This window comes from Melopsittacus undulatus, chromosome 4, assembly GCF_012275295.1.
Source record: "Melopsittacus undulatus isolate bMelUnd1 chromosome 4, bMelUnd1.mat.Z, whole genome shotgun sequence".
NCBI lineage: Eukaryota > Metazoa > Chordata > Aves > Psittaciformes > Psittaculidae > Melopsittacus > Melopsittacus undulatus.
The window spans coordinates 77,476,960-77,493,234 of record NC_047530.1 but is presented as its reverse complement, the minus strand read 5'-3'; the positions used below and the strand labels follow the sequence as shown (position 1 = coordinate 77,493,234).

General features: G+C 36.9%; 1 protein-coding gene across 1 annotated transcript in view; it reads right to left on the bottom strand.

Moving 5' to 3' along the window:
- LRP1B (LDL receptor related protein 1B) overlaps positions 1-16,275 on the bottom strand; it is a 565,080-nt gene that overhangs the window by 134,820 nt on the left and 413,985 nt on the right. The window contains exons 44-49 of the mRNA XM_034061327.1: positions 10,710-10,902; positions 10,123-10,248; positions 4,283-4,411; positions 1,787-1,906; positions 648-761; positions 305-454 (exon numbers count right to left, since the gene is read on the bottom strand). Coding sequence (XP_033917218.1) covers positions 305-454; positions 648-761; positions 1,787-1,906; positions 4,283-4,411; positions 10,123-10,248; positions 10,710-10,902 — 832 coding nt within the window. The remainder of the gene's footprint in view (positions 1-304; positions 455-647; positions 762-1,786; positions 1,907-4,282; positions 4,412-10,122; positions 10,249-10,709; positions 10,903-16,275) is intronic.

Here is a 16,275-nt window from a genome sequence, read left to right as displayed (position 1 = left end):
TTAATGTTTTATTTAAATAAAAATGGTTTATAACAGACCTAACCTGGATGAAATAGAAAGCTAGACATAGTTTGCCTCAGAGAAATGCAGTAGTAATTTGTACTAATTTGCATAATCTAATGAAATGCAAAATAAAGATTGGTGAAAAAAACCCTGCATTCAGCATTACATTTTCTCTGTATTAAGTAAAACAATATTGACTAAATAAACTTTTCTGCACCAGAATTATAAAAAAGAGACAGAAATATAGCAATATATTAAAAAAAAGTAAATTTATTTTTTCTTATTTCTTTTTCATAATTACCTGGGCATTTTAGCTCATCTGTATAATCTCCACAGTCATTAGATCCATCACATATCCATTCTGGCAGTATACAAAGTGATGTTGAATTACAGCTAATAAATCCTGAAGATTTTATTCCAAGTTTATAGAAGTAAGCACAGCTTGTATTATCTGGAAAGAGAAGTAAATTACTTTATCACATGTAATACAGATTGAGAGTGTCATAGTTTGGTTTTCAGGTTTAACTTGAGTTTGTGCAAAATATGATGCTGCTGGTACCCAACTAGTAATGACTGAATTAGCTGCTCTATAACAACGAATAATCATGGACCAGATACTCTGATGGTCCTAAACACAAACTTACTACAGTTCTTTTCATCTGAAGCATCTGCACAGTCAATGATCTGGTTGCACTCTGCTGATTTTCCAATGCAAACCCCATCTGCACAACGGAATTCTGTTGAAGCACACACTGAATCTGCAATGTATGGTTAGAAAAGATGTAAATTTGTGTACTAAACAGGCTCCTCACATGCATAATATCTGCACTATTTTTAAACCTTCTACCTTTGCATGAGGAATTCAGAACACACTGTACCTGCCATAGCTAAAAAAACAGCAGCAATATAAGGTCTACTAAACTTGAAAGCATAAGTTTCTGATTTTTTCTTTTCTTTTTTTTTCCCACCTAAATGTCTCTTTTTTGATGTTTCAACTCCATTTGAGATAGTTCTCATGTTAGGAAGGAAGAAGCACTTTCAGGACCATCTATGAATTAGATCTCTTTTATGTAACATCAGGTTGAAGTTTTTGCCTGTATGCTTTTCCCTCTACTCATATTCAGCTAAACGATTAAAACCCATGAGGTGCTTTCAAAAAACTGCTTGTTACTACAGCTACATAGGTTTTATCTATATGTTGTGGAATGTTTTCCCCTCCAATCCTTCTGAACTGTAACTAAGGGTTTGTGTTGTCTGCTAGCTAGTTTTTATCCACTGGCTGATGAACAGATTATGCTCATGTTTTAAGACATAAAAAGAAAAAAAAATTCTGATATAAAAAGAAGAACAATTCTAGTGAATTTTGAAAAGGACACAGATGTTGTCACATATCTGAGAAGCAAAGAAACAGAACACTGGTTACTTTAAAGAAAGTGCAGCAGATAGAGAAGAAATCACCCATCTTTCAACTCTTCTGTCTGCAGTAAAGATATTCTTCTCATTTACAATTTACATTCTTCTTCATAAAACAAGCAGCAACTGTATTTCCATAGCCAAACCCACTCTCTTTCTGGAGGACTGCAGGTGTAAACCAAAATCAAACTTCCTACCAATCCCAACATATGCTTTTCCAAACATATTAGTGTGCACCTGCTTGTTTCTGAATTAGAACAAATCCCTGTAACATCAATAAAGTTCTATGCATTTTTAGGTACTTCCATTTACATGCTAAGTATTTACAGGACAACATTCTGAAATCACTTTGGAAGTAACTGTCATTTACCTTTACAGTCAAATTCATCAGAATTGTCACCACAATCATTTACACCATCACATACTTTGTTACTTGAAACACAGCGACGATTAGAACATGGCTTGAAACCCTTTCGACAGCCTCTGTTTTCTGGTAAGTACAAGCACATAATTTCATTTAGATACTTGACCTCTAATAAAATTAGCCTTACATTACAACCAGACAAACATTCCAGAAAAACATTTTATATGAAAATACATTTGAAGATACAGGAAAATAAAACATATATAAATAAAAGCACAAAAAATGACAAAATGAATAAAAAGGGAAGCCTAATTCTCAGTTTTCATCATCTCATGGTATAAAAAGTCCACATGCTTTAAATACATCTGCTTTGACACACTTTTGTCAGGCATGTGACAATGTTTAAATATAGCACCAGCAATACTCTCATATACAATGAACCATGGAAAATTTGCCCAAATTAGAAATAAATGTAGATTAAAATAACAAAACATCAGCAGAAAAGTTTCTGGACTTCTGAACACTGCAAGCTATCTGCTCAAGTAGGGACACTATTGAAGAATGTTGAATGTTACAAATATAGATACGCTGAAAATTTGGGAATGGTTTACAAAACCCCTAACCATTGTAGAAATTATGCCACAATAATGAGTAAATAATGTTCACTGAATTAGTTAATAATGAGTCCACCATCCTGTACTTTATAAGATTCAGAAAAAGAGGCACTTTATATGACCTAGTGCATGACAGAACTATAGATCTTTCTACTTTTGGGGGTTTGGAACTAGATGATCCTTCCAATCCAAACCATTCTATGAAAATATACACTGTCACTCTACAAATTAATATAAAGTCCTTCATAAGCTTATGTGGCAAATCCAAGGAAAAACAAATGTTGGATCCCATGTATTTTTTCTGTATTGTAAAATAAAGCATAAAAAAGTTATAGTAGCTCAGTTAACCTCTGACTACTGACATATAAGATAGCTTCTCCAGAATGACAAAAAAGAGTATTGTGAGATTCCTCATCAGCTACACTTTTCTTGTTTGTTCCTAGGTGACTTTCTCTCTATTCCTTCAACCTGTTCCCTCCTAACAAAGTAAAAGAAACTATATGAAACCTTAATCCTTTTTCCATTGACTGTGAATGAAATAAACGACTAAAATTAGAGACAAAGAGGCTTAATCAATATAAAAAAATAACTGATGGAACTTTTTGCTGGTGTTGGTTTGTGTGTGGGGTTTTTTGATGTGCGTGGATTTTTTTATCACTTCTTATGTCTAAGAAATATGCATACATAAATACAAATACATCAACACAGGCTTAGTAAGAAAACCTTAGAAGGAATTCAGAGATCTAAGTCATTTACTTTTCAGTGTTTTGAAGCTCTCACTTGCAATTCAAGGGCCACACCCCTACCTGGTTAACTAGCAATGTTTTGTACTATCCAGATTCTTATTTCCCTGTCTTGTTGGTTTTTTTTTTTTCAGATTCAAACAAACAAATCTCCTTTAGTTTCCTACATGTAGATGATCTAATGGAATGCTAGTTTTATATGACACGATCAAAGCTATTATTACAAAGAAGTTTGACATAGGACACAGGTCATAGTATCAGCTGCTATGCTCAGGTTGGTGGTGAATAGAAGAAAGCTATTCTGCTTCTTTTTCCACTACCAACCTCCTATTAAAATGTCAGAGGTGACCTTTAGGAATTAAAGCAGATATTTTCATAAAACTACAGAGGTGTCAGGTATAAACATACTGGGTGGGTTTGAAATGATAAATTGTTCATATGGGAAACAGAAGAGATAGGAAAATTATTAGGAAAATTATTTGAACAGTAGTGGTTTAGACCCTGAGACAGGCAAACTCAGTTGGAAACAAAAAACCCTGGAAGTGATTCAGTGATTACTACCGAATAAAGAAACCCCACACCAGATGAGGACATGAGATCTTGTGAAATTTATGAAAATAATGAGAAGACAAACTTGTGTCAAACTTGTTGCAAGATGCAAAGTGACTGGTATGAAGAATAATGATACTATAAACTTAAACAGAAAATTGGTTGGAAAGATTACACAGGCATTTTTTGTATTTTATAATACTTCTATTTTAGTGATTTCTATTCCGAGAGAAAATTTCTTTAAATACAGAAAAACTACTTGAAGATGCTATATTAAAATTGAAAATATTCTCATTTTCATCCTTGAAAAAGCAGCCAGCTGTGTTTTTCCTTATTTTTGGTTTTAAAGACAGAAATATGAGGATATTTTAGACGCTTTTTACTCAACCTAAGTCATCTAGTACATGAAGTCTACAAGAAAATTATGTTCAGATATAAGTAATTCTAGCCATCTAATATGAAGGGTTCTCTTAACGTGTGAGTTGGCATTTTGTTCTTGTGAATCTTGGTGAGCCGTTGGCATGAATAAGTAGATAAGTCACAAAGTAACAATGTAAGCATGCGTAACAAAATAAGAATGTAAAGGTGAAACATACCACAGTAGAAAAGTTTCTCATCAGACTTGTCCTTACAATGAGCAATGCCATCACAAGTCAACTGATAATCAATGCATTCACCATTTCCACATTCAAACTCTGAATAAATGTTGCATGTAGAATTTTTTGCTAAAAATAAAACACATTAAAATGTAATTTTTAGTAGCTTTTACGTTTAGTGAAAACAAGAAAAAATGTTGCCTACATTTAAAATATCTCCTACAAAGTTTTTGATAACCTAAGTACAAAAAAACCCCACCACGGCATCAGAACTTAAAAGCGTCCACACAGTGGTGATCTAGCAAGACTGCTATGCTTCTCTGTAAATTTACTGATATTATGTAGGATTGAGGAAAGATATGTAAGTAGAAAACTGCTTTCAGAAATTTTATGTTGGAGTGAATTCCAAACCAAGGTAAGAGCATTTGTAAAAGAAAAATACATAGCTAAATATCCATGAAGGAACATGCAGTAAAGCAATGTGAAGGCAGTGATTCTGATAAGATGATGACTTTCACAGAACCATAGAAAGGTTTGGGTTTGAAGGGGTGTTCTAGATCATATATTTACAACCCCCCAAGCTGCTCAAGGCCCCGTCCAACCCAGCCTTGAACACTTCTAGGGATGGGGCAGCCAAAGTTTCTCTGGGCAACCTGCACCAGTGTCTCACCACCCTCAGAGTGAAGAAGTCCTTCCATCTAATCTAAATCTACCCTCTTTCAGTTTAAAGCCATTACCCCTTGTCCTGTCCCTACCTGCCTTTCTAAAAAATCCCTCTCCAGCTTGCTTGTAAGCCCCTTTAGATGCTGGATGTTTGCTCTAAGGTAACTCTGCAGCTTTCTCTCCTCCAGGTTGAATGAATGACTCTGTAACTACTGTGCTCAGCTACCCTCTGCCCACATATGCTTCTCCACAACCCCAGCTTCTATGCAACCGTTTCTTAACAGGTGTCTAAATATAATCTCTTCAAATAGCACATCCGAAAGGAAAAACCAAACACCATTACCTAACAGTTAATTTAAACTCTTGACTTTGTGGAACTGTGTAGCTACTCAGTATGTACACATGTACTGGCATTCCTGTAGTACATCCAATGTTGAAGATACAGCCTAACACCCAACAAAGAAAACCTGCTGTTTCTACTTTACTTATTTATAAATGTAAATAAATAAATAAATAAATAGGTAATTTTTGCGTTCTCTCCTTCTGTCGTGGTTTAAACCAAGTCCACACACAGCTCATTCACTCACTCTGCCCCTTGCTCCCCCAACTCCCAGAGAGTTAGGAAGGAGAATCCAAAGAATGTAGCCCCCATGTGTTGAGATAAGAACAGTTTAATAGCTAAGGTATAACACAAATCACTGCTGCTACTACTACTACAAACAATAATGATAAAGCAAATAACAATTGAAGAGAATACAACACCTCACCAGCCACCGACCCATAACTCACCCCACCCTGCCTGACCAAGCACCGACCGATACCTCCTCCATCCCCCAGAGTCCCAGCCCTTCCGGGTAACACCCGTTACATCCTGGGTATGACGTGCAATGGTATGGAATACCTATTTGTCTAGCCTGGGTCAGGTGTCCTGTCTCTCCTTCCTCCCGGCCTCCCCTTCTCCCTGGCAGAGCATGAGCTCAGAAAAAGGCCTTGAACAAACAAAACACCCGAGCAGTAACTCAAAACATAGTTGCTATCAGCAACTGTTCTCAGCCCGAAAGTCAAAACACAGCACTGCACCAGCTACCAAGAAGGAGAAAAATAACTGCTACTGCTCAAACCAGGACACCTTCTAATTTTTTACCTATTAATTTAAAAGAGAGTAAGATGCACATTTAAAATTTTAGCTTCTGCTTTCTCTTGCATGTGGATTTTCTTTTACTTCAGTTAGAAACTAGAAAAGTATCACAAAATTGACACATAATACTAGGCATATTTGTTTCATGTGTATGGTTCTATACAAATTACCAAAATTAAGAGAACGGGCAAGCACATAAAACAACTCAGGAGAAAGAATAGGTAAATGATACCTAATAATTGCACTTTTTTTCTTGTTTCCATTATAATTACTTCAGCACAAATTCAGGAAGAACCAATGTCCACTATATGCAACAAGCCAACATAAACTAAAAACACTTCTCAATTTGATGAAGTAAAATATAGAAGAAGTGCTGAACAAGGTGAGGTCTGATCTTGTATATGATTTATACAGCCCTTTAAATTTTAATCTCGTTTATCACAACAATTAGTTTTCTCTTTCTCCCCCATTTTTTAAGCATTTTAAGAACTTAGATCTTGGGGAAAGTCATTCTCAATTACTGTTTTAGTTTACGTAGTTCAGCATCTTAGATTGCAATCTTTAGAGTAAGGTGGGGGAAAAGAAAGAGTATGTATAATATAATCTTTCCTCAGTTAAAGTGTAACCAGAAACCATTGTAGGGTTGATTCAAACCCCAATTTTCAAGGTAAAAAAAAACAACAGTAAGATAAAGCTCTTTAATTAAGGTTCAACTTCAGTCACTCATCTGATATATAGCCCTAACTACACTCAATGAACGCATGTAGATACTTTTATCTATCTCAGTAGTAATTATGATAGATATGCAAAGATAGTAACTGTAACTAAGAAAGCAGTATCCTGCTACCATAATAGCACTTATGTTTTCCATCCTGGTTGTTTTTTTCAAACTCTTTTGGGATGCCAGCAGTCATCTTTCTCTCCCACCTCCAAACAAACCAGGACATTGCATTCAGGCAACAATTTTAAATCATTGCATGAAATTGACAACGTCCATTACATTTAATGAAGGTAAAATGAGGATCAGTGAAAGATTTGTCTTCTTACTACTCCAGATATTAAGAATTCCAACTCTTCTTTGTATTTTCTCCAATTCTAATTAATTTAGGGAACTGAAATTTCCATGATGGTGATTGAATAATTCCATCTGCAGGAAGCAGAAACATTTGGCTCTAGATGAAAATATCTCTTTGTGATGTTGTTAAGTCTTAATTATCTTTAAACCATTAACAATCAGATTCCTGTCCATACAAGCTCAATTGATCACTGGGTTCTGTTACTAGACTAAAAGTCTGCTACTCTGAAAGTGCTATAGTTTAAATTGAAATCTTTATCACTGCAAATAATTTTTAAAATTCATTGTGTCTCAATTATACAAGAAGATAAAGCAGTTGTTGAGTAAGAGCTGTAAATGTAATACAGGTTAGTTATACATTACTTTACTACTGTATCTCGACTCTAGATCACCTGCATATTCCCTGGTCCTGAAGGATAAGAGTTTTAACCCTCATACTTCCATATATTCAATTACAGAACAAGGTCTTCCTCTGAAATCTCAGTGGCCTTGTAATGCACTATGTAAATACTTAACAAATAAGAACAACATGTATGTGTGACCCAAAGGTAAAGCTGGAGGGAGAACTATGAAGTGCGTGAACGCACAGAATAGAACCTTAGCAATTAACATATTAGTTTAGGACATGTTGGTAGCTTCTGCATGATTACACTGATTATGCATATAAATATGATAAGTATGCATATATGCTATATGATATGCATTATGAATACACATAATTAATGTATGCATCTGGTTTCACTTAATATCAATATTTTAAGAAACTGAGTAAAAGGCAAAGCTATGGATCAAAATAAATATGGCAAAAAAAAAATTAGGATAAAAATCTTTTACACGATAACCAAGCAATTAGCCTGGTATGGTATAAAATTACTTACAGGCTCCTCAGAGCTACATAGCTGAGCTGCCAAGCCTAAGAATCAGATTCTGAAGGACTGGGGTCCAGTCCTAAGGATGCCTGCAGTCAATTTAAAATAATGCCACTACCTAAGGTGTGTTTCTGCCCTTTACCTCATTGCAGTCTTCTCACTAGTTCTCCGTAACTGGCTCTACTGATCTTAGAATAACAGAATCATAGAATAGTTAGAGTTGGAAAGGTCCTTAAGATCATTCAGTTTCAACCCCCTGCCATGGGCAGGGACACCTCACACTAAGCCATGCTACCCAAGGTTCTTTCCAATCTGGCCTTGAACACCACCAGGGATGGAGGATTCACAACTTCCCTGGACAAAATCTTGCAGCATCAAGTTGAATAAGCTCTGCTCACTGATTCAACCAAAACTAGGTCTAAAGCCCCCAGAAATCTAATTCCTAGTCAACAAAGTCAGTAAAGTCATCTTTCAGTTACACAACTGTTACTGCTGATAAAAGGCATATGATGAGAGGAAGAATAAGACAGAAGCACATTTCTTGCTCTTCTTCAACTGATCATTAAACAAAAGTATTTTGTCCTGTTATGAAAATACTGATATGAAAATACTATTGACCCAAATATACTAGGAAAGCCTAATAACTTTCTATCATAAAAAAATATCAGTGGCATGACCAAAAGAAAATCCATTACGAAGAAGCAGGTTAGGAAAATACCAGCATGTCAATGAAGAACTACGTCTTCATATCCCACATTAACACAATTCTTCATAGACAGACTAGAGTTTTAAAAGCAGCTCTGTGTTGGTAGAAGAGAAGCTACTTGTTAGGCTGTGCAGGAGCAACAGACGGCCACAGAAGATTCTGAAGCAGGTAAACTGTCTACACTTCCTGCTAAATCATATCCAAAACTTAAATGTAATTTTCATTGAATAGTATAGTGTCTCTTTATTGTTATGATAAAAAAATTGATTTAGAGAAAGCAGGTGGATCAAAGCTATGAAAATGAAGCAGCAGAACAGGCAAATAAATACTGAAGTTGAAAACTTGATCCAATAGTTCAGATTTCTGCCCCACAGAGGTAAAGGTCCAATTAACCCCTGGAGTTTGGAAGGGGTCTCTAACTTTGACAGAAGAGCTATAACACAGTGACATTAACCAAGACATAAGGAGCCACATGTTTCCTTCCCCCCCCCCCCAGCTTTTTCTTCATTACAAATCCAGCCAGCTACACTTATTGAGAGGAGAAGCACAGCCATGCTCCAAGTTATGAATGTGGGCTATGCATGGGGAAACTGCTCAAAGCTTTCCAGTGAATTGATTCCTGCTAAGGCACAGCATTAGCAAAGTGATGGAGACTTTTTCCAAACTATTAGAAAAGCTGGAAGAATGCAGAGTGTGTACATATATTGCACAATTCCAAATTATTAGCACATGCTTCATGTTCATAAACTTCAGTTGTGCACAAAGACAATGTTATCTAAGGAAGCTGAAATGGATGACCACATATTCTTATTTTCTTCATTAGGTACTGAGACACTGGTTCAGAAGAAGCCTGGGAAGATATGAGAACTTGAAACAGTGTAATACAGAACATTCTCCAACAACACCAGTCTCAAGGAGTCTGCCAACTTAAAATGATACATTTCCCAATTATTAACTCACAATTCTACATGATTAAATACAACAGCTGGTTAATAAGTTAAAATACTTTCACATGTCTAAGGACAAGAAATTAAGATAATGGTACTCAACACAAACAAACTGAAAATAGGAAATGGTGAGCAGAACACAATTACCCAAACTAGAATTTAAGGAGATTATTAACATATTTACCCTCAAATAAGAATTCATAATAAGTAGATATGTATGAATGTATTTTTACTCCCAAAGTGAATTTAAGTATTAATGATTTTTACCCCAAAAGCCTTGTAAGACACAAAACAGTAAAAAGCCTCATATGCGCTGAATTGCCAGATCAATTTTTACAGTATATAGATCAAAAAAATTAATGGCGTGGGCAAACTGTATTTGAATATGATAGCCGACTGCATCACACCATAGAAAAACATTGTGTCAGCTAGTATTACTTACTCACACATCTGTTATCATCTATCAGTATTCTATCCCCTCTACATGAGCAGTTTACTCGTCCGTCAGGAGTCAGAAGGCATAAATCATGACAACCTCCATTCATTAGTGCACAAGGAGATAACTCACCTGAAAAACAAATGATAAAAGATGAAGTCTGTTTTATTAAATTTCCTTCAGTGGCCAATGTCTTTGAGAAAGCAAAGCAAAGATCAACATAGCTCAGATTCATGGGCAACTGATTCAAGTTTTATCAGTCAGATGAAAATACTTCAGATACTCGCATACTGAAGATAAACAACGGAGTTACTTTAATAATTTAAAAACCCCAAAACATTCAAAACTGTTGATATTCAACAGGAAATTATTTGACTCCTGTCAAATGAGAGCAATGTCCACCACAGAAAATGGTCATTCAGTAATATTTTCTTGGGGAAGAGGTTATAGCCAATCCTTTGTTAACAGTTCCTACAACAAAAAGAATTTATGAAACACCATGAAATGTGTTAACTTGGTTAAAATTGAGTAAAATTCTTGAAACAAATTATACTGGAATTAACAAAATAACATTATCTTGCTTTGTAACTTACAACTGTTAGTATCATTGGCAACAGCAATAATGCCCATTGGCTGATGTGGGATATCAGAACGAAGAACTTTTGTATCTCCTCCTGTATATTTACTGGAACGGAGAATAGCTCTCCTCACTCCATCTGACCAGAAGATATAATCATCATATACAGCCAGGCTGAGAAAAGTCCCTGGTCCAGATTTAACAATTACCTGGAATACATCAAGTAGAGAAGAGAAACATGAGAGGAATGTTGTTGCTGAACAAGAAGTTTTAAAAGTGCAAACTGACTCAAATAACTTCATAGTTCTAGACAAAACAATTCTTCTGTACCTACAGCACCTGAAAAAATGAAATTGGTGCACATAAAGTGCGTCAAAAGGTGCTACAAGAGTCCAAATATGAGAAATCCAGGCAGCTGTCTCTTCATTAAAAAAAAAAAAAATCACAGTTTATCTAAATGTGCCTGTAAAAATACCCACTCAACACACTACCTGCTGTCATGGTTTAAGCCCAGCGACCAACTCAGAACCACGCAGACGTTCGCTCACTCACCCTACTTCTTCTACCCCTGCTCCTGGAGGGATGGGGAGGAGAATCGAGAGAATGTAACTCCCACAGGTTGAGATAAGAACAGTCCAGTAACTAAGGTATAACACAAACCACTGCTGCTGCCACCAATATTAATAATGATAAGGGAAATAACAAGGGAAAAGAATATGATACCATCCACTGAAATGAGCCTGACCCAGAAGAATGTGCCCTTCCGGGTAACTCCCAGTTACCTCCCCGGGCATGACATGCTGTGGTATGGAATACCTTTTTGGCTAGTTTGGGTCAGGTGTCCTGTCTCTGCTTCCTCCTGGTCTCCCCTCCTCCCTGGCAGAACATGAGACTCACAAAGTCCTTGGTCAGAGTAAACATTACTGAGCAACAACTAAATCCATCAGTGTTATCAGCTCTGTTCCCAGGCTGAAAGTCAAAACACAGTGCTGCACCAGCTACTAAGAAGGAGAAAAACTGACTGCTACTGCTTAACTGCAGCACATGTTTCACAGTCATTAATAACCTGGGCAATAGCATCCATTGTTAAGTCCAGGCCTCCATCATGAGCCCATCTGTATGTTGCATCTCTGCCCTGATAGTCTGAAGTGTCATGTGCCCACCGGGCCAAAAATAATTCACCCTTATGTTGAAAATCTAAGTCCATCTGAGCCACTTCAGTCTTAGTAGCTTTATCCACTTGTTGGTTGTTCTGGTGTTCCTCAGTGGCCTGACTCTTCGGTACATGAGCATCTACATGGTGTACCTTCACCACTAGATTCTGCACCTGGGCAGCCATATCTTGCCACAGTGCAGCAGCCCAGATGAGTTTACCTCTTTGTTGCCAGTTGCTCTGCTTCCATTGCTGCAACCAGCCCCACAGGGCATTTGCCACCATCCATGAGTCAGTATAGAAATAAAGTACTGTCCACTTCTCTCATTAAGCATTGTCCAAGGCCAGCTGGATGGTTTTCAAACTGACTCAATTCACCTTCTCCTTCAGCAGTTTCTGCAACTTGTTGCTGGAGACTCCATACAGCTGCCTTCCATCTCTGAGATTTCCAAAGCACTAGAGGGGCCCACTGGACTAGATAGCTGCCCATACTGTCCCACACAACCTGCCACTCATGACTGTTCAGCCTTGGGGAAAATCTATTGGTGGTGCTCCTATATCGTTGTCTAACCCTAGACAAGACCCTAACCTGAACCTGCTTACCTTTTGGGACAAGACAAAATTGGCCATTCCCAGGGTGGTATGGCCATAGGTAAACACATTCTGTATGTGTGCCAACATGCTGATTCCCATCACAATCAGCAGGCAGGTCTCAAGGTTATTCAAAGGCCATCAAAAACCTTCAGAACTCTCAAATGATGCTGTAAATAGCCTGGGGGGGGGGGGGGGAGGGACGGGACGTAAGGAATGTCTCCTTTACAGGTTGACTACCCGAGGAGAAAAAAAAAAAAAGATGTGTAATTGCTAAACAATTCCATTATATACCTCCGAAAGCATAGAAGTGACAACCACACTGGGAATGCAAGCCAGACCACTTTCATAATCAATGGGTCTATTGTGTTACAAGTCACTACCATAAAGTACAGTGAAACAAGAATCTTAGAAAAGGCCCCAGCGCCAATACAAACTAAAACAGCAAACTCCTGCTGTAAGTAAGGTACAACATGCTGAAACTCTGAGATCAAGAGTAACAAGTTTAAAACCAATAAATCAGTATTGTGATGAGTGACTATTAATCCAAAACAATGAATGCTTACCACAAATACAATTAGACACACTCTGGTCAGATCTGTCATTATCTCAACCCTTTGGGCCCCACGCTGGACACCACAAAGAACTGTGGTGGTTTAAGCCCAGCCAGTAACTCAGAACCACACAGCCACTTGCTCACTCCCCCCATTCTTTCTCCCTGCACTCCTGGAGGGATGGTGAAGAGAACTGAAAGAACATAACTCCCATGGGTTTAGATAACAACAGTCCAGTAACTGAGGTATAACAAAAACCACTACTGCTACCACCAATAATAATAATGATACGGGAAATAATAAGGGAAGAGAATACAACTGCTCATCACCCTCTGATTGATACCCAGGCCCACCCAAGCAGCAATCTGGCCCTTCCGGGATAACTGCCCCCAGTTCATGAGCATGACATCCTGTGTTACAGAATACCCCTTTGGTTACTTTGGGTCAGGTGTCCTGTCTCTGATTCCTCCCAGCCTCCCCTCCTCCCTGGCAGAGCAAGAGACTCAGAGAGTCCTTGATTAAACAGTATTGAGCAGCAACTAAAAACACTAGTGTTATCAGCTCTGCTCCCAGGCTGAAAGTCAAAAACACAGCACCGCACCAGCTACTAAGAAGCAGAAAAAATGACTGCTACTGCTGAACCCAGGACACCTGCTTAATAGCTCAAACAGAAAAGAGAAGAGGTACTTTAGCATGGCTGAAAGTCTAAAAATTCTTAGTCTTTATGAAGAAAACAAAAAGCATGTTTCACAATTGAAGAGCTTTCACCATATGATCACATTAGAAACTTGAACCCAAGACAACAGATGTTTTGTGTTATTTTGTTTTGTTTTTTAAAACTCCTCAGTCCCTATGCTGATCATCAGTTTAAAATCCGGAAAGAAAATATTAATTGCAGTTCATTGTGGTAGGGGTTCAAAGCAAACTGCAGAAGTACAATTAATCCCAGTCTAAAACACAGCTCCTGTGAAATATTTTCATACATGTTCTTTCTTTCTATGCATCACATAGATGTACATTCTGAAGAATATAACACTTTTTAATCAGTTCTATAGTTGAAAAAGTAATTTTGGCCAGAGTTAGTGAAAGGGGATTATTATTTATCCATTAGATAAATAATGGAAAGAAATAATATTCTGAACATATTTATTGCATTGCATTCTTTCATGTTGCTCTGTGAAAACTAATAATTTATGTATATATATATAAACTGGGAACAGTTCTGATCCAGACTGGCAAAAAACCTCTCTATATCTATGTATCTAGCTGCTACTTATCATAGGGAAATTGGGATTAAACCAGAAATTAATAATAATTATAATAATAACAATAATAATAAATAATCTTCCTTCTAACTACCTAACAGAAATCACTCTTTTCATAATCACGAGCACTCAACTTATATCTCTACTTAGGTCACCATGGTTTTTCATCTGCTTTATTTCCTTTATAGAATTATAGAATAGTTAAGGTTGGAAAGGACCTTAAGATCTATTTCCAAGCCCCCTGCCATGGTCAGGGACACCTCACACTAAACCATGTCACCCAAGGCTCTCTCCAACATGGCCTTGAACATTGCCAGGTATGGAGTATTCACAGCTTCACTGGGCAACCCATTCCAGTGCCTCACCACCCTCACAGTAAAGAACTTCTTCCTTATATCCAATCTAAACTTCCCCTGTTTAAGTTTTAACCCGTTACCCCTTGTCCTGTCACTACAGTCCCTAATGAAGAGTCCATCCCCAGAACCCATATAGCCTCCCTTCAGATACAGGAAGGCTGCTATAAGGTCTCCCTATGGACCTTTATAACAAAAATGTGAGTTACTTGAAATATAAAGAATAATTATCTGCATATACACTGAACATCTGATGAATTTGAGCTATTGACATACACGTAGGTTGCACTGTGCACACAGAGCGAACTGGTACACTGTTTAGCCTACTTGCAAGCGGATGCTGTGTACCATTTTTTTTTTAAATGAAGAAATTAGAAAGAAGTAGTAATGTTCAATCCTATATTTAATAAATAAAGATGTAACGGGGGGAAGTCTTTCTCTTTGTGTAAATAATTCACCTAATACATAGGATGTCCATATTCAATTTTGTGGAATAACATCCCTCCCCCTGCTCCTTTTTCCCTTATAACTAGGCTTTGGAGATTAAGATGCCTTAGCTCTTCAGTATTCAATACCAAGTAATGCTTCAGTGGGAGTTTGTTCACACCTATGTCAGATCACTGCCTAGGGTATTTCCAGAATTCTAACATAAATAATTGTAGTCCAGCCCATGGGAGTGTTTCTGGGAGTTTTTAAATTCACTTACACACTTATACAGGGTGTTTAAATTCACTTATACAGATAAAGTGTAAAATTACTTATATTAATCAGATAATTATAACAAATTATGCATTACTATCCATATTGTATATTTCTGCAAATACGAAAAATGGTCTGACCAGCATATCCCTCTTTTCAGCAAAGATTTTTTCCACTGATACATGTACCAAGAGGACATTTTCTCTAATCAACCTTTTCCAAAATTAAAAATATTAAAAGATCAATGAGAATGTATCAATAACAAAAAGGCCTCTTCCATAACTGTGTGCATTTACTGTAAGACACTTTTGTGTACTACACTTTAAAGCCTATGCTATTCACGTTCAGACACATTTCTGGGGGAAAAGGAATAAAGTTGATCATGTATGATTATGAAAGTTCTGTACAAAATCTGGCCGTGAAGATTATGTAACCCCACGATTTTTTTCTCTATGATAGTGTTAAATTGCACCAGTTTGAAGGACTTCATTGTCACAGCTGATGCTAAAGGTATCACTATGTTCAGCTTTCTGTGTTCTGCAGCAGTGTCGTAATTTTTCTCCAGAAATTCTTTGTTAAAAGAATTATTTGAAAAAAGAATGCAAATTCATTACAGAACTGATCATCACTATTTAACCTTGGGAGATTTGAGATCCAAATAAAGGGTCACAAAAGCTAACATTCAGGAGCATTTGTTCACTAGTGCTTCATTCACTGAAATCTCCTCAATTAAATTACAGATTAACGTCACTGGCTTTATTCAAGCTTCCAAAAGAAAGTGTTCCTATTTCTACTAGCTTTTGGTCACCTTTACAGCCCTTTTAACTTTCTAGAGTTTTTGTTTGTTTTTGTTTTTTGTTTTGTTGGATTTTTAATCTTGCCAGCGCAACTAGATGAGCAGAATTAACTGAAATTGAAAGATGATTTATTTGAAAATCTGTTCATCCTTGGTTACCTGCCAAGTCAT